Here is a 26,894-nt window from a genome sequence, read left to right as displayed (position 1 = left end):
GTTTTTCCACAGAACATCAGGAATGATCAGTGATGCTTCTGATGCAGGTAAATTGCTATTTTTAGTAGGGGCAGACAAAAGTAATTTCTTTGTTTCTCAAGGGGACTATAATGACTGCTATTATGTTACTGTAACAGAGGGAAGTGACATTTGTTTTCCTGAATGCTAACCAAGCTAGTTCATAATTGCGTTTGTCAGCTGACTTGATTTGAAGGGAACAGGTTTTAGGGAACTTGTTTTTCAGAGGTCCAGATCCTGCTCAGCTTCCATTGAAATCATGGGAAGGGGTTGCTAAGAGCTCTAGGACCGTTATTTACCGAGACTGTAGTTTAAGAGCTTACTTGTCTAGGTGCATTATATTTGTAAAAATAACTATTCTTATTTAGAGAGAAGTTAGTCAGAGCTGGCAGATACCTCTGTTTCTCTGTGGATTTTGTGTAGTCTATGCTTGTATATTCCTGTATATTGAGAAGCTTTCAAAGTGAAGATGGGGAACTTGCAGAAGAAACTCTTGTCCCTTTTCTAAGTATTTCTTTTTATTTCAATACTCAATAGCATGACTTAAAAATATATTCCAACTTAAAGTCTTGAAGCTCTTTAGTTTTCAGACAGTAGCTGATGGAGGAATGGAGCAACTGAGATAATAAAGGGAGAAGTTACAGCTAAACTAGTAAACAGTGCAAGGTATATGGGCAGACTCAGAGCTGTAAATTGCAATAATCCAGAATTATATCTGCCTGGTCTGAATACAAGGGTTCTTTTCAGGGTTAGTACAACATTAGAAGGGAAATGTGAAAGGTACTGCAGGAAAGGAAGTGTTAGTTCCTCTCCCTTAAGCTCTCTTGATTAGATTTGTTTGTCAAGTTAACCAATGCATGTGAAGTGCATGAGGCTTTATAACATCTAAATACTGCTGTTAACAAAGTACTGATTAAGCTACAGTAAACTAAAATGAAACGCAGATGCAGGATCCTCTTTTTGAAAATGCACATCTGTCATCTCTAGAAGAGGATTACGTAAGATACATTAGTAGGGGAAGAGTCCGAACAAGCTCAAAATGAAATAAATAAAAGCTTCAAACTGGAGCCAACACAAGCTGATAGGATTGGAAATATTTGCAAATATGGAAAATGTAGTGTACAGAAAGCAGGCATAAGGTATATCCATCTGAAATGTCAAAGTAGCTGGGAAAAGTTAAGATGCACACAGGCATTTACTAAAGTCACTGGATGATACCTTCAGAACAATGACAAAAACACAAAACCAAAGGAGTTTTGTAAATGGAACTTTGAGATTTCACATCAAGACCTCCTGCAGAAAAACAGATTCCAAATCTGCATTAGTAGATTGTTTCAAGTCGTATTACGAGCAAGTAAGCCAGCTGATTAAACTGTTATACCATCTAGCAGCAAATTTCTTCAGGGAGTTTCCATTCCTTCCTTAGTTGGTCAGGCTTTGTGCTGTGTAGAGGGGAGGTTTCAGAAGACCAGATTGCATGGCAGCAATCTGGTCTTGGCAGCATCCACAAAGTCTCTGAGCAGAATTTTCAGCCTGCATCTGGAAGGTGCCCTGCAGTCTACAGGTTGATTTATCTCATGGCAGGGTTGTGGATGGTACTTCAGTATCTGCATTATGCGGGCATCAGTGATCTGTTGCTTTATTTTTAACCTGTCCACCCTACAACAGATTGTCAGAGCACTGACAGAGGTGATGCTGCTCACCATCACTACTGTGGGCTAGGGCAGTTGAAGAGACGTTAAGAAACCTTGGGGCAGATCAGAACAACTTACAGGTGAAATTCTTTCCTTCTGCCACAGGTTCCAGGGCATATGTGTCATGCATATAAAGACATATTATATTAATGCAGAATACTTATTGTACTTTAAACAGGAAAGCAACTGACCTATTTGACTGGTGTATTTTTTCCCGTTCCAAGTAATACAAAGCATTTGTACGCACTTACATGCATCCTGGGGATGCATTTCTTTTGGTAAGACCTGTGTACATCTGTAGCCAGTGCCACTATGCTCCAGGGCTTCTGTTGAAGTTTTCCAGCATACCCTGTGTAGCAAGGGAATATGGTGGACTTCCTGAAGTGTAAGTGACCTAAGAGAATCTGCTGTTCAGACAGCATGTCTGTATATACCAAACCACAGACAGGAAATTATGATTTGTACTTACTTGCCCCATTCCAGCTGCGAATCTTTGGCAAAGAGTAGTTAGCCTTTATTTTGGAACATGTAATGGGCAGAGGCTGCAGTAGGTGGCAGGTGAGGAAGGACTTCCATCTGCATTCTTCCAATGGCACTTGACATTAACAATGCAGCAAGTTACAGTTCATTTGGTTTATCTCATGTTCTTGCTGTCACTTGCAAAACTGAGGTCTTGGCAGGGTGGATGATTAAAGTGGGAATTCCAAGTGGTTTCCACCTACTTCTGCTATACTGAGGTTTCCTGTTGTTGTCCCTTCTCATTGTTGAGGGATACATCTGGTGCAGGTAGTTCAGTTTGCAAGATACAGATTGAGCTCTGGATGGGAGACTGAGAAGAGGCCATGAATTGCCAACCTCTTGGACAGCAAAGGGCATGAAGATGAATGGTGCCAGTCAGGTGGGTGGATGGACACTGGGAGTTACAGCACAAGAGCAGGGGACTCAGGACAAAGAGTGAGATATGTGTGCAGGTAGACTGTGATGGGATAAAAGTCCTGGGAGTCTTTTCTTTGGGTACAGCTTGGAGGCACCAGTTCAGGCTGTTTGTGTTACTGCCCTGTGAATAAATTGTTCTGTGGAACAAGACATCTGAGATGATGCCATGGGAAACTTGGGGACTAACCAGTAAGGAAACCTGGTCTGACTGAGTGGGGTGTGCAGGGAGTCAAGCAGGGGTCTCATGGGCTCACAGGAGCCTCCTGCATTGAAGAGGCTTCAATCCCGGCAGTGGAAGTCTCTCATGTTGGGAGTGCAACTGCCAGAGTCATGTGAATGGTCAGACTGGAAGGTTTCCTTTACACCAAGTACTTCCTGCTGATAACCCAGAAGAGCCTAATTTTCTGCTTCTGTCAGATTTATTGTTCAAGGGAATGCCCCAGCCACCAGGCCCAAGTCATGTGCATGCTTTTCCTTCCTCTTGTACTTCTCAACTACCTTGAGAGACTCCATCCTGTTTTCTCTGAAGTTGACTGATTTTGCCACAGCTCTGTGGTTCTGACAATGTAATGAGGACCTAGGTGGTGTGGTTCCAGATGTCTGCAGGCATTTTTAGTTACTGGTTTGTCTATCCTGCAGAAAGCAAAACATGAGTGGGTGAAATCTTAGCTTCACTGAGCTAAGACCATCTGGGCGCTCTGCAGCCAGGATTTTGACCTCTTCTGTCTTTTGCAATGGCATTTGTTTCTGAAGACTCTCTGCAATGGGAGTATGACTGGAGTCCATCTTTTAGGAAACAGCATGGCTATAGATAAGAGTAACAACTGACCTTCAAGCTTCTCTGTCTTGGCATTCCCATGTGCCCCAGCCAACTTTGCAGGAAGTTATAAACCAAATAAAACACAGTGAAGGAGAAAGCTGAAGCCCTACCTGCCGCCTCTAGGGCAAGTGTACTCTGCTGTTGGATGGAGATGCTGTAGTAATAAGGAATTCTCATTTTGTGTGAGGTATGGCCTAAACATCTAACTGGAATCCTGAATAGAAGGGACTGTCTAGGAGCACTTAGTGCTCTTAGCACTTCTTCCTTTTTAGCAGGCCCCCAGTTTGATGTGCTTCAAGTTTGGATCCCTCTTTGCAGGTGCCCAACTCCTCACCTTTGAATCAGGTAGGATGTGGAATTAATTTAGCTGTGAAATATCCTGTGGGACTTGTCTTACCTAGCTTTGAGTGGCATTAGTTTTCTGGCATGCTTGTCTGTTTGTACTCAGTACTGCAGATGGTCTGTTCATTCACGTAACTTTATCCTTTAATTAGGAGTTGAAGTGCTTTAGGTTGATACAGACCGAATTTGAGTTGTGTGCATTATTAGGGACCCAGCAGATTGGGGATGCGACAGGGTGGCATCTGGGTTTAGTTTACAGCTTTCTCTAAGCCACCCTTGAACAAAGGCAGGCTTTATTAGAGTGTCTGCCAGGCTTCTTTACCGGAGGAGGGCTGTTTCACATCATCTTTGAATACACAGTTGGATTATATCTGCTGTTTGAGCTCTTTCAAAGAATTCTAACACATGCTGTCCTTGAAATACCTGCAAAAAGAACTGGTTTGACTTGTTTGCCATCATCAGAGAGGGTTAACTGTGTTTTCCAATAATTTTCCTTTCTCTTTATAGTCATAACGTGTCCTTGCCTGCAAGCCTGGAACCCTTTTCAAGGCGAGAGACAGAGCAAAACTTCTTCACTTTTGCTCTGTTATTACTGGCAATAGCACAGAACATATTACCTGGCATATTTTCATTGAAGCTTAATCTTCTCTGGATTTCCTTTCTCTGTGTTTTCTTGGGAAAATACCTTCCCTTCCTGCCTTGTTGATTGTGGTTTGATAATCCCATCTCAGCCCATGTTTATATTCCCTGTGGCTTGGCTCTTTTAGAGGATGTAACTAAGCAGGTGTGGGGAGGATCTGAGGAGGTTCTGTGTTTTCTCTTTGTTCTGGGATTCAATAATGCTGTTAAATCTCGTGTTTCCATTTGTCCTCCAGTAAGGAAGTGTCCTTGTTGCCAGTTTATGCATACTGATATATTTTAGTTTTAAAGTAAGTGATGCCTGAAAGTTATGGAGGCATTGCCTTTAAAGCTCTCATGTGTGCTTTATGATGCTCTGTCTTGGCCTCTCTGGGAGTAATACAAATCCTGCCCACGTGTCAGTAAAGCTCTTGAACTTGGCTGAGCGCTCAAACGGGCAAACAGCATCATGCAGCAGATGGAGTGTGTGATTGGCATGCAGCAGGCCTTGCTTACATTTTCAATTTTGTTCATGATTTTCTCTACAACCTTTGATAATTCTTCCCCCCCCACAAGTAAAAAGAGGATAGTGAACTGTCATTGTCCATATATAAAGTGCCTTGGAATTTGTTTTTTTTTTCTATTGTTTAATCAAAACCAATCAAAATAGTTAATCCTGTTTTCATTTTACACAACTGCAGTATTCCTGTGGAGTGTAGTGGAAATAAGCCAAGCTTTTTAGGTTTTTGATTCCACTAAATATGCAGAATGGTCTGGTTCTATCTTCAAAACTTCCAATTAAATGTTAAATAAAAAATGTGTGCAGTATAAATTAAGATTATGTTAGTAAGTGCTAAGATATACTACTTCCAAATTATTAAACAACATAATACATAGGGCATTTATCTATTCTCTCTTTTCTGCTTTTTCAGATTCAAAAAGACAAACAAAAGGTTGGTATGTTATGGAAACAGAAGAACAGTGCATCATTCAGTTACCCTGTTTAATATAGTCTCTGCTGTGTTAATTCCTTTCTAATGTGTTCTTTAAACACTATTGATAGTGTCTCAGTTATGGCAAGTTACATTCCAAATAAACACTCCATGATATTACATGTTTCAAAAAGCTTTTTATTTATTGTAACTTCACTAATCTAATAAAAGGTACGGTTAACTCCACCTGCCTTTCATTGCCAATTTTGGCTAATTTATGTCTATCACTATCTTTCCTATGTGTAATGCTTCCCTGTTACATTAGTAGAGGAAGGATGAAGTGTGCATAGTCCATCCAGTGAATTCACAATCCCTCATGAGGGATTTTGATTGTATTAATCCCTAATAGTCTTAGGAAAGGAACAGCTCATGTGATACATCTTTCAACTGGTACAGGTTTATATGAATGATAAGAGCTAAATACAGGCTTTTGTCTGTTTTTAGCCAAATCTGCAGCATTCACTTTTTTTTAGGGTGACTTGTGAGGCAGTTTGACTCAGTATGGGGGGTTGGCACTTTAGGTAGCTCCACCTTTATGAGCTTAGTTCCCTGCACGTCCAGGTAGCGTGCTCAGCTTGGAGAGCTGCTCTTCCTCCTTCTCCAAGTAAACTCAAGCATGATCCCTGCCCTCTAGTTCTGCTCTTAGAATGCTTTCAGAACTGGTTGAGAATTTATTTGTTCATTTTGCATTAATTGTGCTCTGACCTGTCTAGTTAAACTTCTATAAAATTTCTGTGTCTCTTCTCACCCAGCAAGCGCACCAGTATCCAGAGAAAATAAGACGTATGTCTTGGTCCAGTGGATGGCATAGCTTTGGTTTAGAAATTACTGCATTTCAAGCTACTTTAACATCATCTAATATTTTTATTTTTTAGTTGCAAGGCGCCTTACAATGGCACAGAATGAGCACTGCGTTCAAGCCTCCTTCCTGTAAATGATAGGACCAAACAAGGCGGTGTGATGAACATGCCACTGCATCAAATCTCTGTCATTCCAGCTCAGGATGTTACCTCTTCCAGAGTCTCCAGGAGCAAGACCAAAGAAAAAGAGGAACAGGTACTGTCAGATATGCTTGATTTTCACTGGAAGTTATCTAAGTATAAAATTACAGGGGTTACCAAGTCAGACCTGATTCTCTTCCAAAGCCCCAACTCCTTGCATAACTGCTGCTTTTAGTGAGGGCAAATGCTACCAAGTTATCTTCTTATTTTTGTTTGCTATTTTACAGCAGTTGACTGCAAAATTCTAGAGGTTGTTGTTCAGTAACTTCTGCAAAATGCAAGCTACAGCCATCTATTTTGCATAAGAATCCAAAGCCGATAGGTATTTGGATGATGGCTCTAATACCATTATTGTAGAAGCTGTTACAGGTGTATTTAAAGAAAAATTATGTGGAATGTGAACCACTATATGTAGTTATGCATCCTGCTTTTATTTGTTCTTGGTAGCATGTAGTAGCTGTGCTGTATTTCAAAGTGACTAGAATATCACAAGGAAGGCTGTATACACCCATATGTATACATACTGTACTGCTTTATGCAATATGATTTGTATTCTTAATTTGGGAGTGTGTGTGTGAGGTCTTGCTGTGGTGCTAATGCAAAAATATCTGTAGTAGCTACTGATTATAAGTAAAACCCATTCAATACACTACTTAACAGTTTGTAATAGCATGTGAAGAAGACTAGACTGTGTCTAGTCTTCACATGTCAACCTTATCTGGGCTGTGTCTGCAGATCTAGCCCAAAAACCTTAATGTGCATTGTGCTTGAATGTACACTGTACTGCATTGATCTTATTTTATCTGTCAGTTCCACAGAAACGTCTGTGTGGATTTTTAGCTGTAACATAAAATGACGTCAGGAGAGCATTCATGTTATGGTACAGCTACAGGGCTTGCTTTGTGGACTTCTCAGCAGTGGTTAACTCTGAGAAGACCTAGAGTGGTGCTGACTACAGATAGGTTGTAGCTTATGTATAAGGGACTAGAAAGGCACTGCCATGTTACAGAAAGGGATTTGCCAGCACTTACTTTGAGTAGGGTAAAAGAGTAATTTATGACGTATTTGGATAATTTGCCCTGATGCCCCTTCTCACCTGTCAGCTGTCCAGATTGCACCTATCAAAGTCACCAGGAGAAATAAATTGTCCTGATATTGGCTTTTTTTTTTGAGTATTTTTCTTAATAACATCTTAAAATGGATTCTAGTCCTTCAGATTCTTAAACCAGTAATTAATTAGGCTGGCACACTGCTGTCTTTTGTTGCCAGAACTAGGCAAGAAGTTACTATCACAGAGGAGATGCTCTAAATCCATGAAGCACCTTGTCTCAGGAGTCTGCTGTTATCTGTCACTTCCCACCTGCCACATACAGTTACTGTCTGGGCAGCTCCCTGGGTAAGAGGGCTCTGCTGTTTCCTCCCTTTGGTGCTCTCCCATGCAGTAACTGCATGTGCTGAGAGTGAAGCAGCTCCTTTGTCAAATGCAGGGCGGTGCTGTGAATTTACTACCCTGCTCTGGGGATTAGGAGGCAGATCAGTACAATTTGTGCCTCTAACCACACAGTGGTCTCAGAAGTGAGAGTCTCAACTCTTCTTCTAAACATATTTTTAATTTCCAGCAGAGTGACTTCGGTGTTAACAAATATCCCCTGTGTTTCCTTTGTGATAACTAGTTGAAATGTTGATTATTGTTCCCCTTGCTGGGTTGCTGTTATATTTTCAAGCCTTGGCACATTAGAAACAGAACACCAGTTAAATTTTCATATTGCATCAGTTAGGATGTTCTGACTTTATAGTCAGAGTCCCTGTTAACTCTTAGATGCAGTCAAGATGCAATGGACAAGACTGACCTTTGCTCATATTTAAAGAATATAGTAAAAGGGGAGATGGGATGCAAGAGAAAAAGAATTTCTAGATTATCCTTGCCATATTTTAAACTATATTTTAGTTTCAAAATCCTGTTTTCTGTTGAGATAGCAATTCTAAGATAAAGAGCAGCAATGCAGCTGAACATGATGCTGTATTGGGCAAATCTGCTGAGCAGTTTCAGATAGTTGTTGTGCCCTAGATAACATTTACTGTACAAGAAATTGATACTAGGTGAAACTGAGAAAGTGTTTCAGTACAAAGTCATGTTACTTCAATACTTTCATATTTCAGTTGCGTTAGTTGACATAGTTCCCATTAGATGACATAGGTCACAGTTATTTCTTTATGCAGTGGTTGGCCTAGACGCAGTTCTTATGCCTGCAGAAATGTACAATAGTTTCTGAGAAAAACATGCAACATTTCACAGTTAGATTCAAGTACCATGATTTTCTTACCTTACCTTTATTATGCAGTAAGAATAGTAAATTTCTTACTTTTTCTGTGCAGGAACAGTAAACTACTCAAACAAATGTGTACACTGTGGTCTTAGAATATTTTGAGTTGTACAAAGCCACTTGACAATCTGAACAAAATCAAACCACAATCAAAGCCAATAGTAATGTTAAATATGATAAATATTTAGGTTAAATAGATAAATATGTAGGTTTGCTTTGTAGTACTGCGTTTCTTAGGCCAAGGCATTTCCAGGTGCGCACATTATAGATTGAGCAGACTCATGTACATACCTCTTCTGTTTATACACCCTGACTTTAGACACAGCTTGTAAATAAAGGTAGAGTGTCATCTAGCAAATGAAATTTTGTCTTGCTTTCATTTTTGCTATTTCAAACCAGAACTTTGGCTTTTTGGTACCTGCATCCTGTATTGTAAGAAGTCCTTTGGAGGAAAGGCTCAAGAAGCACAGCAGCAGAAATTAAGGACCAAGGTGCCTGTTTTCCTATTTCACAGAACATGCTTTATATTCTGCTATCTTTTGTGATTATGGATGTGGTTAGTTATCTGCATTTGTTGTAGAGCTGCAGAGGAAGAATTCTCAATGTGAACAGTACAGATTTCTTACTGTTTCTTCTCTTCTATGCTTCTGGTCAAGATGTAGCCCTTGTATTTCACATTAAAGCTTGGTTTTTTCCTAGTTTTTCTTGCTACAAGGGGAAATTTTCTGGACTATTGTTTTGTGACTAAGTGAAGAACAGCATGAAATCCTTACCACCTTTATCATTACAATCCAGTTTCTCATATTGAGTGATGTATAATATCTAGGCATCCTTCATGTCAGATTAAAATGTAGACTCAATACCTGTGGAAGACTGTGGCAAAAATAGTTTTGAATTAGAAGAATTATTAGGAGGAAAGGCTTTTGCCTACCATACCTGGTCTATGTCCTCAGTGGTATGTATGCAAAAGAGCCTGATAGATTCAGGTTAATGTAATTTTCAACATTTAAAATAGTTGAAATCTGAGGTTAGCAGCAGTATTTCATGAAACTTTGTCCATTTTCCCAGTAAAATAAGGAAGGTCATAAAGGGATTATTACTCTTGCATTTAACTCAGATGAACTGATAGCTTTAAAGGCTATTAATAACCATCATTAGCTTCTTACTTACCCTTCACTAGGAATAGCTTCATGCTTACTTGATTTAAGGGAGTGTTGCTCTACTGTGTGTGAGAAGCTACAACTCCCTTCCCCTGTTTGGTGGGCAGTGTGCTGGCAGTGCATGCAAAAGCAGTCTCAGGATTTGATGGGAAACAAGGAAACGTTGTTGGCATGTGATTGAGGTGTCGTTCTGCATTTGTTACCTTATAGCATTGCCTTGTTGAGGACTGTCTTCTTCCTTACTGAAGTAGACTGATGTCTACTACCAGTTGTTATTGTTACTGCAGTGAGTGAATAGCTCAGCCTCAGCAATGGCTTTTCACCATTCTTCTAAAAATGTGCACCAGCCATGGCCTCCAGTGCTGTGATCTCTGCAGATCTCATAAGCAGATCAGGGATGTGTGGGATCAGTGATGGAATGAGAGATCATGAGATGTTGGTGCAAGTAATTTTTGGGTACAGTACTGTTTCTTCTCAATAGCCTCAACCTGGAAATCAATACTGAGTTGTTATCAAAGATCACACAGCATTTATCACAGATGCAGATCAATGTTCTAATCAGATTTGAACTTGCTGATTCCAGTTGATCAGCTGAAACTCCCTTCTGCCCGCTTCTCTTGTTTTCTAAGTGCTGTTTAGTATTACTGGCTGCTACATGCTCCGCAGAGATGCTGTGATTGTCCCTGACATCTCCAAGTGCTTCTCAAAGCTGTCATCTGGAAGATGCTGAGTGCCTAATTTGTCTGGATGAAATTATGGTGAGAGAAGCACATTGTGATGCATCTTCATAAAGTTATTCTGCCTTTGTAATGATCTCCTACATCCTGTAATAGGAAAGGCACTATGGCCTATTGATTCAAACAAGCCACATCTTACTGGAAAAGCAGGACTTAGGGGAAAAAAAGCAATTTGATGCATTTGCAAGAGTTTGTAGTCATAGATCAGTATTCTCAAGGTAAAGGTGTGTGCTTTATGTTGTTGAATCTAGAGTGACACTTAGCTGTTTTTAAGGTCCAGAAGCACTCTGACTTTCTCCATTCACTTTTCTTGGACTTTGAGCTTTGACTGTAGTCTCTGAGTGGCTGAATTTGGTTCAGATACTCAGGCTTTGCTAGGTTCTTTGTGGGGTGTATTTGGTTTTGCTTGCCCATTAAACCAAATCATTCATTAAGCAGCCAGGCTCTAAATCCTTTGCAAATTTTACCCCTTTTTTTTTTTTTTTTTTTTTTTTTTTTGTACTGTGATTTGTGTGTTTATGTGTAGTTATGTCATATATTAACATGGGGTCTGGCATTTTTCCTTTCTGAAGTTTGCTTTGTTTTGAGACTGGCTAACTGTGGAAGGATTTTTGTCTGAGTATTCTTTATCTCTTCTGTGAGAAGCAGAATGTACTTCTCCTGCTGTACTTCTTATAAGCATAGGCTCACAGTGGGTGGGAATTGAAGACCTTTCCTGACAATTCAAATCTTGGTTTTTACTTGGTGTGTTTTTCAGTGGATCATAAAGCATTTCTCAGAAAAAGTTACACTTTCCACTCTTAATGCCTCTTGCCAGCTTAAGGGCTTTCTTCTACTGTCCCACGTGTTCCTGGCAAGAGCATGACTTACCTTGCCTTTGGTGTTGGTACCTGGAAAACTGTCAAGAAGCACACAGAGTGAAGCCAGGCCTGAATTAAGCCAGGTCTCTAATTTGGGCTTTTTGTTTTACCACACTGCTTAGATGGCACTGGTCAAATCCTTTGGGTCCTCGTGCTATCCTGACTCTCATCTGTGAAAGAGGGCTGGCACTGCTGACTAGCCTTGTAAAGGGCTTCAAGTGTATGGATAAAAGCTGAGCAGCTGGAAGCCTTTGTCACTAGGTCCTTTGAGATGTCTGCTTTGCCAGAGTCCCAGTCTGCAGACACTTGTGCTGATGGCCCAAAGCTCTGCTGCAGAGCATGGTGGGCATGGGGTGTGTGGAGAGCAGAGGGTTCTTCCTCCTGCCGGCGGTCATGGTGAATGTGCAAGATGTTGTGACTTTGCTGAATTTCTTCTGAAACTGCTTGAGTGCAGGATGAGAAGCTGGTCCTCTGAAGCCCTACTGCTGGAAGCTGGCACATGCTGCTTCCCAGCAAACCCCGATTAAAGGGGGAAGAGAGGAGGCAGGAAGTGGGAGGGAGGGGATGGGATGGGAGGGAGCTGCTCCTGCTTGAGCAGCCCTAACAAAAAAGTCAGATCACGCCATTTGATTCTGCATTGTGTTTGTTTTGGAGTGTGTACAGCGTGTGTGTGTGTGTGTGTGAGGAAAGGAGCAGATGGCTGCTGAGTGGGGATGAATTACAAAAGGAAAAGTGTGGGAAGTGGTTTCTGAAAGGATTTTGAGGGAAAAGAAGAGACAACTCTTTATTTTAAAAATTCAGTAAACATTATGAAAACTAACAGCAATAGCTCCAGCAGCAGAGTTTTAGGTAGTGATTCTTTGGAGAAGAAGCTTTGTCAGTTTCAGATTTTGCAGTTTGCTTATAATCACCCATATGTTAACAATTTCTCTTTTGACTTTGCTTATTGCATGTGAACTCCTTACTTTGATGTCTCAAGACCAGAAACTTAATGATTATGATCTCTAGCAGTTGCATTAACCTGTATTTTAAACCACCTCTCCGATATTAACAAAATCTGTCTGGCTTTTATTAGCAGCTAACTTAAGTAAGCTGAGAGTAGTCATTCTTCAAAAAATACTGTATTCTAAAAGAAGTGCTGATGCTGTTTAATTACATGATAGTCATGTATGCTTCAGTGGTGTTCTGCAGGTCTGTTAATGTTTCTGGTGTATGTTAATGTGCAACAGCTTTCCATAAAGGGAGCCCTGGATGTGAGCTCGTGACTTTGGAGATGGTTTTTTTTTTCTTCCCTGGCAGAAGCATACTTGTTTATTTGCCTTCTAATGAGATGTGCGTGTCAGTCATGATCCCACAGTGATGTATATGTGTATATAAATACCTGTGTTGCTGAAGTCACCTCAGCTCCACAAAGACATTAGTCAAGACTTGATTGTAGTGTGCACTGATTTTCATCATTCATTTGCTATACTGTTTCTTTCAAGTGAGGCTGTCAGATTCCTGCATACCCATTTTTAAAGTTCGTTGTTTATTAAATGTAATTTCTGTAAATGAGACACCCCAGAAGTACAGATGTTTTTTCCTCCTGTAGGATGTTTTGCCTCATGCATTGATGCATAATGAATGATTTTGTTGATTTGATCTCTCAGACAGATGTGTTTCTTTGCCTGGTAAAATAAAGTAGGTTGGGTTTTGTGTTTTTTAAGGTGTTTTGTTTTGGGTTGTTTTAAGAGAAGAAGGAAGACTAGCAATTGTGCCAGGGAGGTATGGTGTAGTACCCTTAATGTACTTGAACCTCGGGGAGTTTTAAAACTGTCTAATTTTAAGCTGCTGATTCCCCTTCAACCCTGCACCCCAGTGGTTTGTAGTTGGCGCTTCAGCAAAATTATATATAGGCTTAGATTTGCATCTTGAACTTAGCTAATTCTACTTGGCCTTTATGCCATATATGAATAATTCTTGATAGGGGCAGGGGAAGTTGTTCTTCAGAAATTGCTCCTCCCTGCTTTGGTGAAATCTAGGTTGTTAGGAGTACAACCCTCTGAGTCAATACTCCTCACACCTAGAAACAAAATCCACCCTTGGGATTCATTTAGCTTCTCTTGGTGCCAGAAGTGATGGTCTCTCATCTGCTACTAAACATTTCTCTCTGGCAGAAGACATAGGTCCTGTTTTAGGAAATTTCTTAGAGATTTTTACAGCCACAAGTCACAGCATAATTTTATTACTGAGCAAGCCCATATATGTATTCTGTGAAGTCAGTGGTTGAAATTCAGAATTTCATTTTTTAGGAGTCAAGAATTGAATTCAAAAAACAAAGGAGCAGAATCACCTATTTGTCAAGGTTTAAGTTTATTTACAATCCACTCCTCTCTTCCTGTAAATAAGCACTACTTTGATGTTGATGAAAATGAGTAAAAGTTTATACTTTTTTTCATTTTCTTGAATGTAGACCGCATCTGATTCCTTGTGCATCTGCACTACAGGTAGCTTTTAGTGTCAGGGAGAGGATTGTCCTTGTGTCTGCAGCATTTGACTTCACCCCTGTGCTAAGTGAGCACTGCATGTTTTCACCATGTTCTTTAAGGGTGCAGCATTTCTGGTGTTCCTGGAGGCAGGAACCTGGGGCTGTGTCACCAACTGCTTTGCACACACATTGTAGAGTAATTGGAAGTGGGTGTGTTTAGCACAGATATTCATATACTCAGATTCTATGAGTGTGGAAGCAATTTTTGGTGTATTTTTAACATTAGAACATTTTTAGTAATAAGCTTGCATCTTATGCTTAGGTTTTTTCAGAGACCTTACAGTAATGAAATGGGGTGTACATCTAAATTCTTTGTGTAACCTACTGAGGTCTATATCAAAGCTGGATTTGGAGACATAGATTTCCAGTGTGTCTCACTGCCTTGAAGGATAATTGTATCTGCTACTCTTTGGTACTAACACCTTGGAAAATCACTGCTTTAGATCTTACAGACATAGAGATATTTATGGCTATTTTTATCTAAAAAGTCAGGGTTTTTTCTAACTCTCAAGTCAAATTCACTTTCTAGTGAGTAGCTGTGTTCATTAGTTAAGTGTATTGTATGTAATATGTGATAATTATGGATTGGCATCAAATTCTTTAAAAAAGTATGAGATTATCCTTTTCCTATAATTTAGAGAGAGTAGCTGAAAGATGTTTTAAAAGTTTAAAAGAGGCTGATCTTGGTGATTTTTAATATCATCTAATCAATTGACTTATTTTTCCTGTCAAGTGGTGAAGGAGCAGCCTTGTAACACACTGCTAGCTTTTGCTGGATGGAATATTGCAAAATCAGAAGTGTTTTAGCCAGCTGTGATTAGATGCATAAACCCTGTGTCAATTGTCAAGTTTCTCCTGCAATCATCTGCCTGCCTATTTCTAGTAATATTCCCAAGCAGTAGATGCAAGAGAAGGTGATTAATAAGTTGTTCAGGTTGAAACAAGTGTGTTTGCCTCAGACAGAGGCTTTTTGGCTTCAGTTTTTAGTCATAATAACAGTAAAAACCTTTGATTGATCCCAGAGAATACAAAAGAGTTGTTTGGGCTTGGTTTCCCTCCAGTATTCTTAGGTATGTTTACTGTTACCCAGATGGCTGAAAGCACATTATTTGCATAAAGATTGCAAGGCAGCCTTGTATGCAATGAAGGGAAACATTTGCTAATTTTTGCATCTTAATTTCTCTGAGCTGGTTAACTTAACAAGTTGAGCAACTTTGTTCTGCATGAAATACTGGAATGTGAGGTCCTCTTTGGTTGCTAACAAGCTTCAGGTACTCCAGAGACACTGGAGTTACTGAAAAATCCACAGGCAGATTTGTGGTAGTGACCCCTTAAATAGAAGGGTTCCTGTTTTCATGCTCCATGGTTGGGATATCTGGGAGAAGTGAAGCACAGCTGCTGCATACCTGTAAACATTAAAATATAGCCATTTTAAGTTAAGTAGTGACAAGGGAAACATTATGGTAGTTCATTGGTACATTAGCAAATTAGGACCACTGGGTACTACCAGTGCTGACTTGTGCTTAATCTAAGAAAAAGTATCTTCTCTCTTACAGCTGGGAATAGGACTGAGCTGGTTCTCTTCTGTGATTTGACTATTTGGCTTATAATTGGTCCAAATCAGCAAGCAAAAAAATCTGTATCACTAAACAATACTGAAGTTCATGCAGAAGGGGAACAGGCATGTGGGAGTACAGATTAAAGTTTTAAACAAAAACACCTATCTGCAAATCAGAATATCACACCTATATATATGTATATACCTATTTCTCCTGTACTCAGCACTGGCAAGACACACCTTGAGTGCTGTGTCAGTTCTGGCCACTCAGTTTAGGCAGGATGTTGAGATGCTGGAGCGTGTCCAGAGGAGGCAACGAGGCTGGTGAGGGGCTTGGAGCACAAAACCTGTGAGGAACGACTGAGGGAGCTGGGGGTGTTTAGCCTGGAGAAAAGGAGACTTGGGGTGATCTTATAATTCTCTACAACTTCCTGAAAGGTGAGTGTAGTCAGGTGGGGGTTGGTCTCTTTCTCCAGGCAGCAGCTGACAGAATGAGAGGACACTATCTTAGGTTGTGCCAGGGGAAATATAAGTTGGATATTAGGAAAAAGTTTTTTATGGAAAGAGTGATAATGGTCTGGCCAGGGAGGCAGTGGAGTCACCATCCCTGGGTGTATTTAAAAAAAAAAATGGATGGGGCACTCGGTGCCATGGTTTAGTTGAGGTGTTAGGACATGGGCTAGACTCGATGATCTTGAAGGTCTCTTCCAACCTACTGATTCTGTAGCTGTGTTATAGATGCATAGAGATACATGTAATTTTTAGACACTGGTAATGAAGAGTTGATTGTTCCAATTCCTAGCTGGGGTCAACATAAAAGTAGCACATCCCACTCCCAAAACAGTTTCCCATTAATGTGGTTGTTCTATTTTAATGATTCCTTTGAAGTTTGTGACACTGAAGGCCAGCAGAGGTGGCCACATCTGACTTGGAACTACCTGTGTTATGTTGCATGTAGCTACCCCTGTGCATTGAACCTGTAACTCATGGTATTTGGAAGTGGCGCTTTAGCTTCCAGCCTTGATTTGAAGATGAAGGGTAAAGCTTTTGTCTTTGTTTGTAGTTTGTTTCCATGCCAGCCACCATCACAGTGCACAGAGGTGCTTTGCCTGCTAGTTGCTAACAACCTTCTTGAGTAATTGAAACAGTCTCTCAAATTCTGCTTTTCGACCTGTGTGTTGAAAACAAGTGAGGTCATTTACTTTATCTAAAAACTTACCGATAAAATTCTGGAGTCTCATCCAGTAGGGTGTTTCCTTCATCATTGTAACTGGGACAGGGGCAATGAGGGATGGAAAGATATCCTTTTGTGGTCCCTCTTGTCCTGTTTGAAAGTAAAGACTGGGACGCTGGAAAAGCAAGTGTCTTATAAATTATAAGCCATGCTGTGCTGCTCTTGCTGGTAGGGTTTCAGTGGCTTTCCAGTTTTTGTCCTCTCTTAGTTCTCCAATGCTACTTTGGCAGTTCAGAGGGAAAACTGAAAACTCTGCTTGCTCTAATGCAAGGGTGAATTTCATTGATCCTGCCCTCAAACCCCATTCAGATTCTCATTTTCACTTGTCACTTCTCTACAGCTTTCTACATCTAATCCTCTGCTGTATTTCTGCTTTGTAAGCTGAAACCCACATAATTTGCAATCACAGCCTGTGTAACTTCATTGAAAATAAAAGGCAATTTTAGTACTTGTGGGTTTTTTTCCCCAGATAAGTTTCACATGCTCTGTATCTGTGAAGTGTCTGTAAGCTTCATCAGCCTGCTAAGCTTTGTGTCACCTGTAAATATAACTGGCAGAGAGTTTCCTTTGTCGTTTTTTTTCAATTAATTTCCATATTATTATTGAAAATATTGACTGATGCCTAGCTTAGCACCAATCTTGTGGAAACAGCAGGGATGTCTTCATTTGATAAGGCCAATATCAAATCTGTCATCAGTCAGATCTTCACCATGGAGTATGTTTATATCAGTATCATTTGTTCAATTTTTAGATGGAAACATTTGAGAAGAGAAATAGAAGGAAACACTCCACTATGTCAGACATAGTAAAGGTGGGAGTTCTACTGAGCTAAAACAGACCTTTAGGAAAGTGTTAATAGGAGACAACAGACTGGCAAGAAAGCCCCACCCAACAGATGGGGTGAGCCTGATTGCAATAAGGCAGCACTTCCTCCCAGTCACATCCTGAGCACAGCTGCTCTAAGGAATGTTTCTTCTGCAAGAGTTGGTTGGGAGGATTTCAAGAGTGGGTAATGTGCCCAGGTATGAGAGTTTCATTTACAGTGTTTGTTCTGTGTGTTTTGGAGCCTGAATAACTAATGCCATTCTGAAAGATGCATTTTAATGGTTACTAGAATGATGTGACTGAAGTGTATAGGACCTTCCAGTTTTCCATGGGAAGCTGGGCCTTTCCCATGAATACAGGTGGGGGAGAAAGAGAGACAACCTGTATGTTTGGGCTTCAGTTCCAGCTGTACCATGTTCATGCCAGACTGTTTAATCCTGAGGTTTTTCCCCTTATCTATAAACCTCTATTTCTTCTTGAATGTAGATGCAACAAAGAGCACTGCTGTTGTTCCTAGATTTATGAGGATTTTCAACTGCCTGCAGTCCCATGCTGAGCATGACTGGTGGCAGCTGCTTATCTCCTGATAGCATTCCCAGTTTTAGCCTCTGTCCAGCCCTGCTGCTCTGCTTCCAAATGGCCAGGAGTCCTCACGCTGCCTCCAAGAGTGATCAGGAGCATGTATAGATTTTGCTAGATCTCCAGATTCAAATATTTGCTTTCAAGAGTTCTGATATCTAGGTCTAAATATTTTAGCAGCTTGGTTAATTTCAGTCAGACCTTTGTAACACAAGCCCACCTGTGAACATCTAGAAGATAAATAATAACTACTATAGCCCAGCAATTCCTTAAAGGCTTCTCTTTGACCTCTCTGTGTCTCTGGTGCAACAGCTGCTTATTTAAAGGAGCAACTGTAAAAGTGCCATCCCACAGCACCTCATCCAGTAAAACCCAGGTATCTTTCCTCTCACCCCCTTTGAAATGTACTCTCATGTTTATCTTCTTGAAGTTGATGTTCCCTGTGGTCTCACTGCTCACACATATCCCACCAGGAACTCATGGCAGGCACTGGTGCTCCCATACTATCTGTTCCAAGAGTGATGGAGGGGTAGCCAACTGGAACACAGGAAGGACATTGTTAAAGCTCTTTTTTTTAACATTGACTTCTCTCTGCCTACCTGTAGTAAGCCTGAAGCACACTCAAGTCTCTGGATTGCAGAGTGAAGGAAGGCAGATGAGATCAACTCATTTTATAGCCTTTCTGGTTTTCAGTGGAGTCATTATGACAGAATTAACTAAATCTCATGTTTGGATTTATAACCAGAATTTTTGGGGGTGTTTAATGCACAGCCTTGACCCTATGTCTGTTGTCTTCCTTCTGGTGAATTATTCTTGCATATTTGGGTAGGTTTTAGCTGTTGTGATTTTTGAATTTGATGGGTTGTTTTTTTGGGGTGAATTTTTTTGGGTGGCTTTTGGTTTTTCGTTATTGTTTTGGGGAATTTTTTTTTTTTTTTGAGAAACATTTGAGGAAGCTCATACAGTTCCTCTTCATAGCAAAGTTCTGGTTTTTACTTTTTTTCTCCTAGATTTCTCAAATGTTCTTGGAAGTGACTTAACTAGTTCTGGCCTTGCAGTTTTTGTTGGGGAGAACCTGTGTGCAGTGTACTGGTCTGAACTCAGTTCTATTTTAGGTGGCCAAAAAGCAAAACAAAGAGCCAAGAATGTAGATGTGGGGGGGAATAGTTTTTGATAGTCTGAATTGTTTTTTGTGGATTTTGATTGTTGGTGGGTTTTGTTTTTTTCTGTAGTCAGCCTTCTAATGCTTTTCTGAAAAATTCTTCCGGTCCTACAGTTATAACCCTCTCTAGTTGCATTAGTAACACCCACAGTATTGGATAAGCAGCTCTTAATTGCCTTGCAGCATTGTGAATTGCTTGTTGCAGTATTTGAGTTAGACACAGGCATCAACTAAAGTCAGCTCCTGTCAACAAGTACTGCTGTCTTTCTGCCTTTTCCATAGAAGCATGGGTTAGAATGGTGGATTAAGTGGAATTTGTTAACACTTGGTACAGTTTGGAGACTGGCACTAATTTAATTAAAAGTGGCTATAAAATCTTCACTACTTTTTTATGAAATTCACGTGCACTTGGAGAAACATCTGCCAGATCAAAGTCCATTAGCATGTTCAGAGTGTTCCTGATTGCTGAAACTCCCTTCAGCCTTGTTTGTTTGGAAAATGGCTGGTGTATCACTGGATCTGCATAGCCTGCAGTGTTTCACAAGCCAGAGGAGAGCAGAGCAGTGCTTGCACAAGCATGATTATGGGAATACACAGACAGGAAACACTGCCTGGTATTTAACATCTCCTTAAGCCATCTTTTCCCATTACACTTTTTGCCAGTCAAGTTGGTTCTCCCTTCCCTCAACCCTCCTTTGAGCTTAGGCCTGGGAAACATCATCACATCAGCTGTTCCTGGGCAGTACCAACTGAGATGTTAGCAAAGAAGGTGCTTGGACACACAGAAGCTCCAGAGAGAATAACAAGGTGAAAATGTGAGGTGAATTGCCCCTGACTATCCTGTGGCCAGGGAAGGACTGTAAGTGCTCATCCACTAAGAGTGTATCTGCTGCCTGAGGTGTGCTGTGGGGAAGTGACCCGCTTTGCTGCTGTTATTTTACTGATCAGGGATAACTCATCTCTTTGTACTGCAGGTTTTAATTCAGAATAGTTGGGGTTTTGTTCACCCACACATCAAAGACATTCTGATTGGCATCTTAGAAATTTGTGTAAGGTCTGAAAGGAGGATTTATAGCAAACGAGCAGATGGTCTTGTAGAGAATTTCCCCAGGAGGTTGCAGTTATTTAAAAATGGGAGAAACTAAATAGACTGTACAAAATTTGACTGTAAAATTAACTGGCCAGCCAGTAGCTAAATACTTAACTAAAATTATTCAGCTTGGCCCCTAGCATAAGCATGTAATGAAGTGATATGTCTGTGAATTTACTCTACACACATTTTTTCAAGTTTCACCTAATAAGTGTACATGAATGAAAGATTATTTTGCTAAGCACTGTTCTTGCTGTGGTGAGACCTTTTCTGCATCTCTTGCTTTCACACTGGCAACATGATTATTCAGGCATGCAGGAGAATGCTACAAAGTGTTGCTCATATTAAATGAAATATAAAGATGTTCAGCTGAATGCCTTTAATTTTTAAACTGCTCTTTTTAGCTTCACAAACATAAAGACTTAACACATTGTTTAGATTGCAGTATTTGAAAATATTCAGTATTTGAGGAAAAAACACAAGCAGCAGCTTACTTTATTTTGGGATGAAAGACTCAAGAGTATGTTAACTCTTAAGTAGTCAAATGTCACATGTCCCTTTAAAAAAATCTGTGAACTCAAGTCACTTCAAAGTTGTTTGCCACATGACTTTAGACTTTCAGTACTCTTGTTTCCAATGGGTTTTTTTTCCTGAAGCTCTGATACATAGAAACTGGAGGTTTTATATAGGAGTGGGTGCCTATAAATGGGCAGGCAGGTTTTTAGTGCAATTCCCATGATGTCAAATGCATGGATGAATTCAAAAACTGGTTGAGCTCATTATTCTTTAAAAACTTAGGAAAACACCTTTTTTTTTTTTTCAGTTAAATCCTTGTGAAGTACCCTCTTTAGAAGGCAGATAGGCTTTAATTCTCTTGTTACATTTTAAGTTGAATATGCAGCGGAGAGAATGGTCTAAGAAATGGCATAATAATAATGCAATAATAAAATGTGTTTAATTACTGTCATGCTCATCTGTTTATGTTCTGCTTTGCTTCTCCCAGAAACGTACACGTAACACCTGGTGTCATGGGGGCAGTACTGTGGGCCATGTGCACACATAGTTCTGCTGAGAGTTCACTGGTGTAACACTGGTGCAGAACAGAATTACATGTATTTCTCTTCCAGCTTGTTGAGTTTGCATAATTCTTTGTAATGGTGGTAATACACCTCTTGCATTTAGAAACCAGCCTTTATAACCTTTCACCCAACCTCCTGAAGTATACTAAGAGGGTAAATATCCAAAGGGCCATGTGGAATTCTTAACTGAGCTTAGATAACATGCTTCCCTTTATAGAAGCCTTAGAAATGCATGTTTATGGCATGTTTTCCCCCCTCCCCTCCAGCAATTCATGTCCATTAGCCTTAGAGTTAAAACCTTTGAAAAAAAATTCTCAGAATTCAACAGTGTCTTACAGATATGAAAGAAAACATCTGGGTAGTGAATCCACAGCAGCCCAAGCTCAGCTAAGGCAGAAGTTTTGCTTGCTAACAAGATGTAGCCCTTTTGGCTTCCTTGGCAGAGACAGAAGCTCTCTCTATAAAGGAGTTCTGCATCTGTCGTGTGCAGCCTGATGGCTGACCTGGCGTGCAAGGCTGGATTTATGCAGAGCTCTGGCTTTCTCACCCTAGGGAGCCCTGCTAATTCTCTGGAAACTTCTTGGTTCCCAACATTAAAATCATAATGGAGGAGCCAGAAGGAAGACATTAAGGCCTCAGTTTTTAAATGTTAAGATACTTTGCCTCCTTGAGGTTTGTTTATCTCTATTGGTAAGTGAAGTGTTTCTGTACCCTTTGTTATATCAGCCAAGAGCTGATAATGCTTTTGTGGATATGATTTTTCATTGGAGTTTTTCTTTTTTAAAGGAGTATTCTATGAGGGGGGAGGGAGAAACAGTGAGTTACTGAGTGCACAGGATATGGGACCAGCTGTGTTGGATGAGACAAAAGGTCTGTATAGTTCAGGGTGTTGTCCTTGACTTTGAGTAAGAGTGATTAAGTATTTTCACAGTGATCTTTGCCTCCAGATTTGTACCATGTAACTTTGTGGTAAAACTGCATTTTGAATGGGGTGTAATCCTCTGAAAACTTCAGTTTAAAAGTGGATGTGGCAAGAACTGATGAGGGTAAAAAGATGGAATTGGTCTGTAAAAAAAAAAAAAGTGCAATTGATGGAAAGGTAAATCCTCTCTTGTGCCTTGTGGTGTGTATTCCTGAGGTCACAGGGTATCACAGTGAAAGCACAACAATAAATGTAACTGTCTGGATAATGTCAACTAGAGAGATAGAAGTTTTATAAGCTTTCATCCATGCAGGAGGGACCACCTTTAGCAGAGGTGAAGGAAGAGTCCTTCCAAAGTAACAAGCAGTCATAACTGAGCTTCAGAGGACTCTAATATTTTGAATATCCCTTTCTGTTTGTAGTCCCTGTTATCTTCATCTTTTCTGTCTCACCTTTTGTGTGAATTGGAGGTAGAAAGCAGGAGCTGTCTCTTAATTTTGATGTGACCTGAAACATGTGATTTCAGAGCTGTCTAGAGAATTAAGTTATGCCCAAACTGAAGAGCATTCTGAATGGTTCAGAATTTAGGAACCTGTATGAACTCTCTCACTGTAAGTCATAGAATCATTTAGGCTGGAAGAGACCTCAGTATCATTGTCTAGTGATTAACCTAACACTTCCAAGTCTACTGCTAAAGCACAGCCCTGAGCACTACAACTACATCCTTTAAATACCTCCAGGAATGGTGACTCAATCACTTCCCTGGGCAGCCTGTTCCAACACTTAACAACCCTTTTGGTGAAGAAATTTGTCCAAATAGCCAATCTAAACCTCCTCTGGTGCAATTTGAGGTCATTTCCTCTGGCTCTACCTCTTGTTGCTTGGGAGACGGACAAGCCACATTTCCAATACAGGAAACTAATGGCTTTTGAGAGCCTTGTCAGTTGTGTTTGGACAGCAGTGTCACTCGGATTGCAGTGGGTAACTGATACAGAAATGCCAAATAACGTGATGTGTATCTAACAACAAAATCAAAACAAAATAATTCTGAGAAATAGACCTGAATCTACAAGTAACATTTGCCTATTGCCGTAACTGTGTTTGCAGATAAATTACCTGCAAATTACTCTTCTGTTTGTTCACACCTGAACATTATTTTTGTAGTTGTCTTGAAAAATTTTACTGACAGCAAATTTTTTTGCTTAAGAGAATAAGCATGTGAACTTTTCCCCCATATTAATCCACCCTCTAAGCTCTTCTGAACAATTTTTTTTTTCTGTAAACAGTCAACTGAACTTGCCAGCTGCAGTAAGCATTTTTTTCCACCTTCTTTGTACAGTATTATTTTCTGGTCTGTCACATTCTTTTGCTGTCTTCAGTGTTCATCTTTACACAGCTTCTCTTGCATCACAGCCCTTAAGAAAAATTAATTACTAAGCAACTGAATTTACAAGTGTTGTGTTATCCCAGAGATGTGATTCTGTGCTTATCGTGCCTTCTTTGACTTGTAGCTGTGTACTGTTATTAAAGAAAAAAGAAATTCACCAGCTCTATTTGACTAATGAGGAAAGAAAATGGATCTGGAAGGGGCATCCTCCTTGCTCTTTGATATTTGGAGAATTGTTATGCTTCATAGCACAAAAACTGCTTAGGATTGGTTTGGGGAAGCAGGGAGAGGTGTACATCAGCTGCTGCAAGGAATGGAGCATGTTCGTAGGAGCTCTCATGCATTATTCATCACAAGCTCTTTTCACTGTAATCAGCTGGAGGAAGTAGTTAGTATAGTTCAAGCTACACTAGTATTTATGTTTAGGCGACTTAAACAAGCCCAGGCAAGTACTGCACCAACTCTTTCTATTCTGCAGCCAAATGTAGGGCAGTCTGCAGCTCTGCTTAAACCCCTCTGTCTCTTTAGATTGAAGAACAGGAATCATGCAACCAGGAAAAGCTGCACTGAGGATACACATGTGCATTCATGCTGAAAAATGAAGCTTCAGGTAGGAGAATGTCTTGTCAGCAGAAGGATGCTGTTGAGCCCTGCAAGATGAATGTGTGTCAGGGCAGCTTCTGTCAAGGGAGGCTGCTGGAGAGGTTCCTCCTTAGAGTGCTACCTGAATGATCCCTTTTAGTGTCATACTTTGTTCAGTTCTAACTATGAAGATGCATTATTTTCCTTCATTCACACTGGCATTCTTCTAAAGGTTCTAGGGTTTAAAAACAGGGAGACAACTTGCTGGGTTTTTTGGAAATTTTTGAGTTTTTCTTTAAGGTGGCTTTTTAATTTTATTGGTTATTTAGCACTTCACTTTGGGAGGAAGGTAACCTTAAGAGATTCTGTTAAAACACAGCTGGATGTGATAAGCCTTAAGCTGCAGTGTGTCCTTTCAGCGGCTCTGTGTTTGAATGGCTGCAATATTTGCTACTTTTTTTAATTTGCTGAATAAAGATGCTTGTAAATAGGAGCTTCTGTTCCCAAAGCATATCTGCATTTTCTAATGTTACCAGTTGCTCTAAAAGAAACCCATAGTCTGTCTTTGCAAGCTTTGTATGTTTAAATTATTAAGGCTCTAGCAATACTGTTAATTCAGTTTTAGACAAAGAAAGGGATTTTGCAGAACCTTATGGAACAATAACAAGGGGTCTTTGTTCTGTTCTGTGAGTATTATTTGCTGTGTAATGTGTGGGTTTGTGCATATGTGTGAGAGGGAGGTACACAAATACATAATCTCATTTGGCAAGAATGTTCAAGTGTTATTTGCTTTGTTTGTCTGAAGTGTGCTTGTGTGTGTGTGTGCTGCTTCTGGCTGTGAGCTGCGCTGTGTGGGTTTGTGTCCTGCCTCTTGGAGATCTGCTTCTGCTTTGGGGAGATTGCCATTTATCTATCTGTTTGTTTGTTTGTTTTAGTGGGCTGATAAACTTGACAGTGCAAAGATCAAGAGTCCTTGCTAGAGAACCAGGACAAAATGGTGCTTTGCTGTGCAGATGAGTTGTTTTCTTTTCAAAACGATAGCTTGAAGTCTAGTCCAGGATTTAGCAAATAAGCATTGCTGGTGGAAGCAAAAATTGTCAGCTTTATGTGAAATCCTCCAGGAGATTAATGGTCATGTGTTATTGGTGGAGCTTAAATATATGCTGCCTGCCAGTATGTTGTCTTCCAAGATGACTTGATCACTTAAATAAAATTTGCATGTACACAAGAGTGTTATTTAGTGACATTTCTCTTTTGCCTTTTAACAGTTGAGAGTTACAGGATTTTGTCCTAGACATTATCAGTCTGTGACTTTAGTAGGGGAACACATGTATGTTTTTGATAGTCCTAAATAACTTGAAGTGTTGACTCTTAAAATTTTAAAAGCTTTTTTTGACTTTATGTCTGAAAGGTCTTCAAATTTATATGCTGTGTATACACTGAGAATTGTTCTCCTACTTGAATTTTGTAGATGCTTCAGTATATGCCATAAGATAAAGAACTGGCAGTCTAATATTCTCTTACAACTGAATGTATGACCTTTCAATGTGTAAGATCCTCATTTCATAGAAGCTGGCTAGCAGAATTATTTATCTGATTTTATCAGACTTAAGAGATCCTGTGCAGTCAGTTAATTGACTGAAGTCAGTGGAGATGTATTCATGATTATATGACTTAAAGGTTTTTTTTAACAATGAAATGCATTTTACTCTTCTGCAGCTGAGTTACACCTAGAGTCCAGAGTTATGTTATCAAGTCATCAGGGTATGGGGAAAGAAGAGTTATTTCTGCACTTGATTGTTTAATATATTGATAATTTAAAATTTAGTTTTCTATAAGTGTCTCCATGTTGTTCTTTTTCAACTATTCAGATTCAAATTTCATCTCTACTCAGCCTCCACTCAGCTGATGTTATTCATTCTTTTCTGTAATCAAATACTATCTAATACTAGCACTATATTACAAAGTCACAATTACAGCACAGTTGGTACAGAGAAGATTTAAACATGTTCACCCTGGCTTAAACCAGTTTGGACCCAGGGGAAAGTGTCATATTTGATGTGTCATATGAAAGTGGTTCTGCTTATGCCCGTGCTTCAGAAGTTCCTCAAAATCTTCAAGAACCTGAAGCACGAGAGACCTGGATGGACTATGATCATAAAATCTCAGTCTTAGAAGTTTTATTCTGACTTTTACAATTTTGTAAAATTCAGACATTGTTACAATGATGATAAATTTTCGCATGTCTGAGAATTGTTCTGGATTAAAATATCTTCAAAATTTGCCAAAGATTTGCTCCATCAGCTAACAGTGAGAAAAATATTTGGACTGAACAGAACACACAGGCATTACTTAGAGATACAGGAAAGTGAAAGATTGTACTGAACATAAAAAAGGCAATAAATAAGGAAGAAAATGTCAGAAATAAAAATGTTGTTATTTTTCTG

The 26,894-nt window shown here is 39.8% G+C and overlaps 1 protein-coding gene across 5 annotated transcripts in view; it reads left to right on the top strand.

Moving 5' to 3' along the window:
• Positions 1-26,894, top strand: part of MARCHF8 (membrane associated ring-CH-type finger 8) — an 85,504-nt gene that overhangs the window by 15,209 nt on the left and 43,401 nt on the right. For 3 of the 5 annotated variants that reach the window (XM_085582484.1, XM_077784611.2, XM_085582482.1), the window contains exon 2: positions 6,296-6,476. In XM_085582484.1, the coding sequence (XP_085438610.1) occupies positions 6,381-6,476 (96 nt within the window). In that variant the 5' untranslated portion in view covers positions 6,296-6,380. Of the gene's footprint in view, positions 1-5,357; positions 5,382-6,295; positions 6,477-24,393; positions 24,476-26,894 lie in introns of those variants that run through there. The other 2 variants (XM_085582483.1, XM_085582485.1) reach the window with 2 other exon arrangements.

Source organism: Lonchura striata, chromosome 6, assembly GCF_050655825.1.
Source record: "Lonchura striata isolate lonStrDom1 chromosome 6, ASM5065582v1, whole genome shotgun sequence".
NCBI lineage: Eukaryota > Metazoa > Chordata > Aves > Passeriformes > Estrildidae > Lonchura > Lonchura striata.
This window is presented reverse-complemented; position numbering and strand designations above follow the sequence as displayed.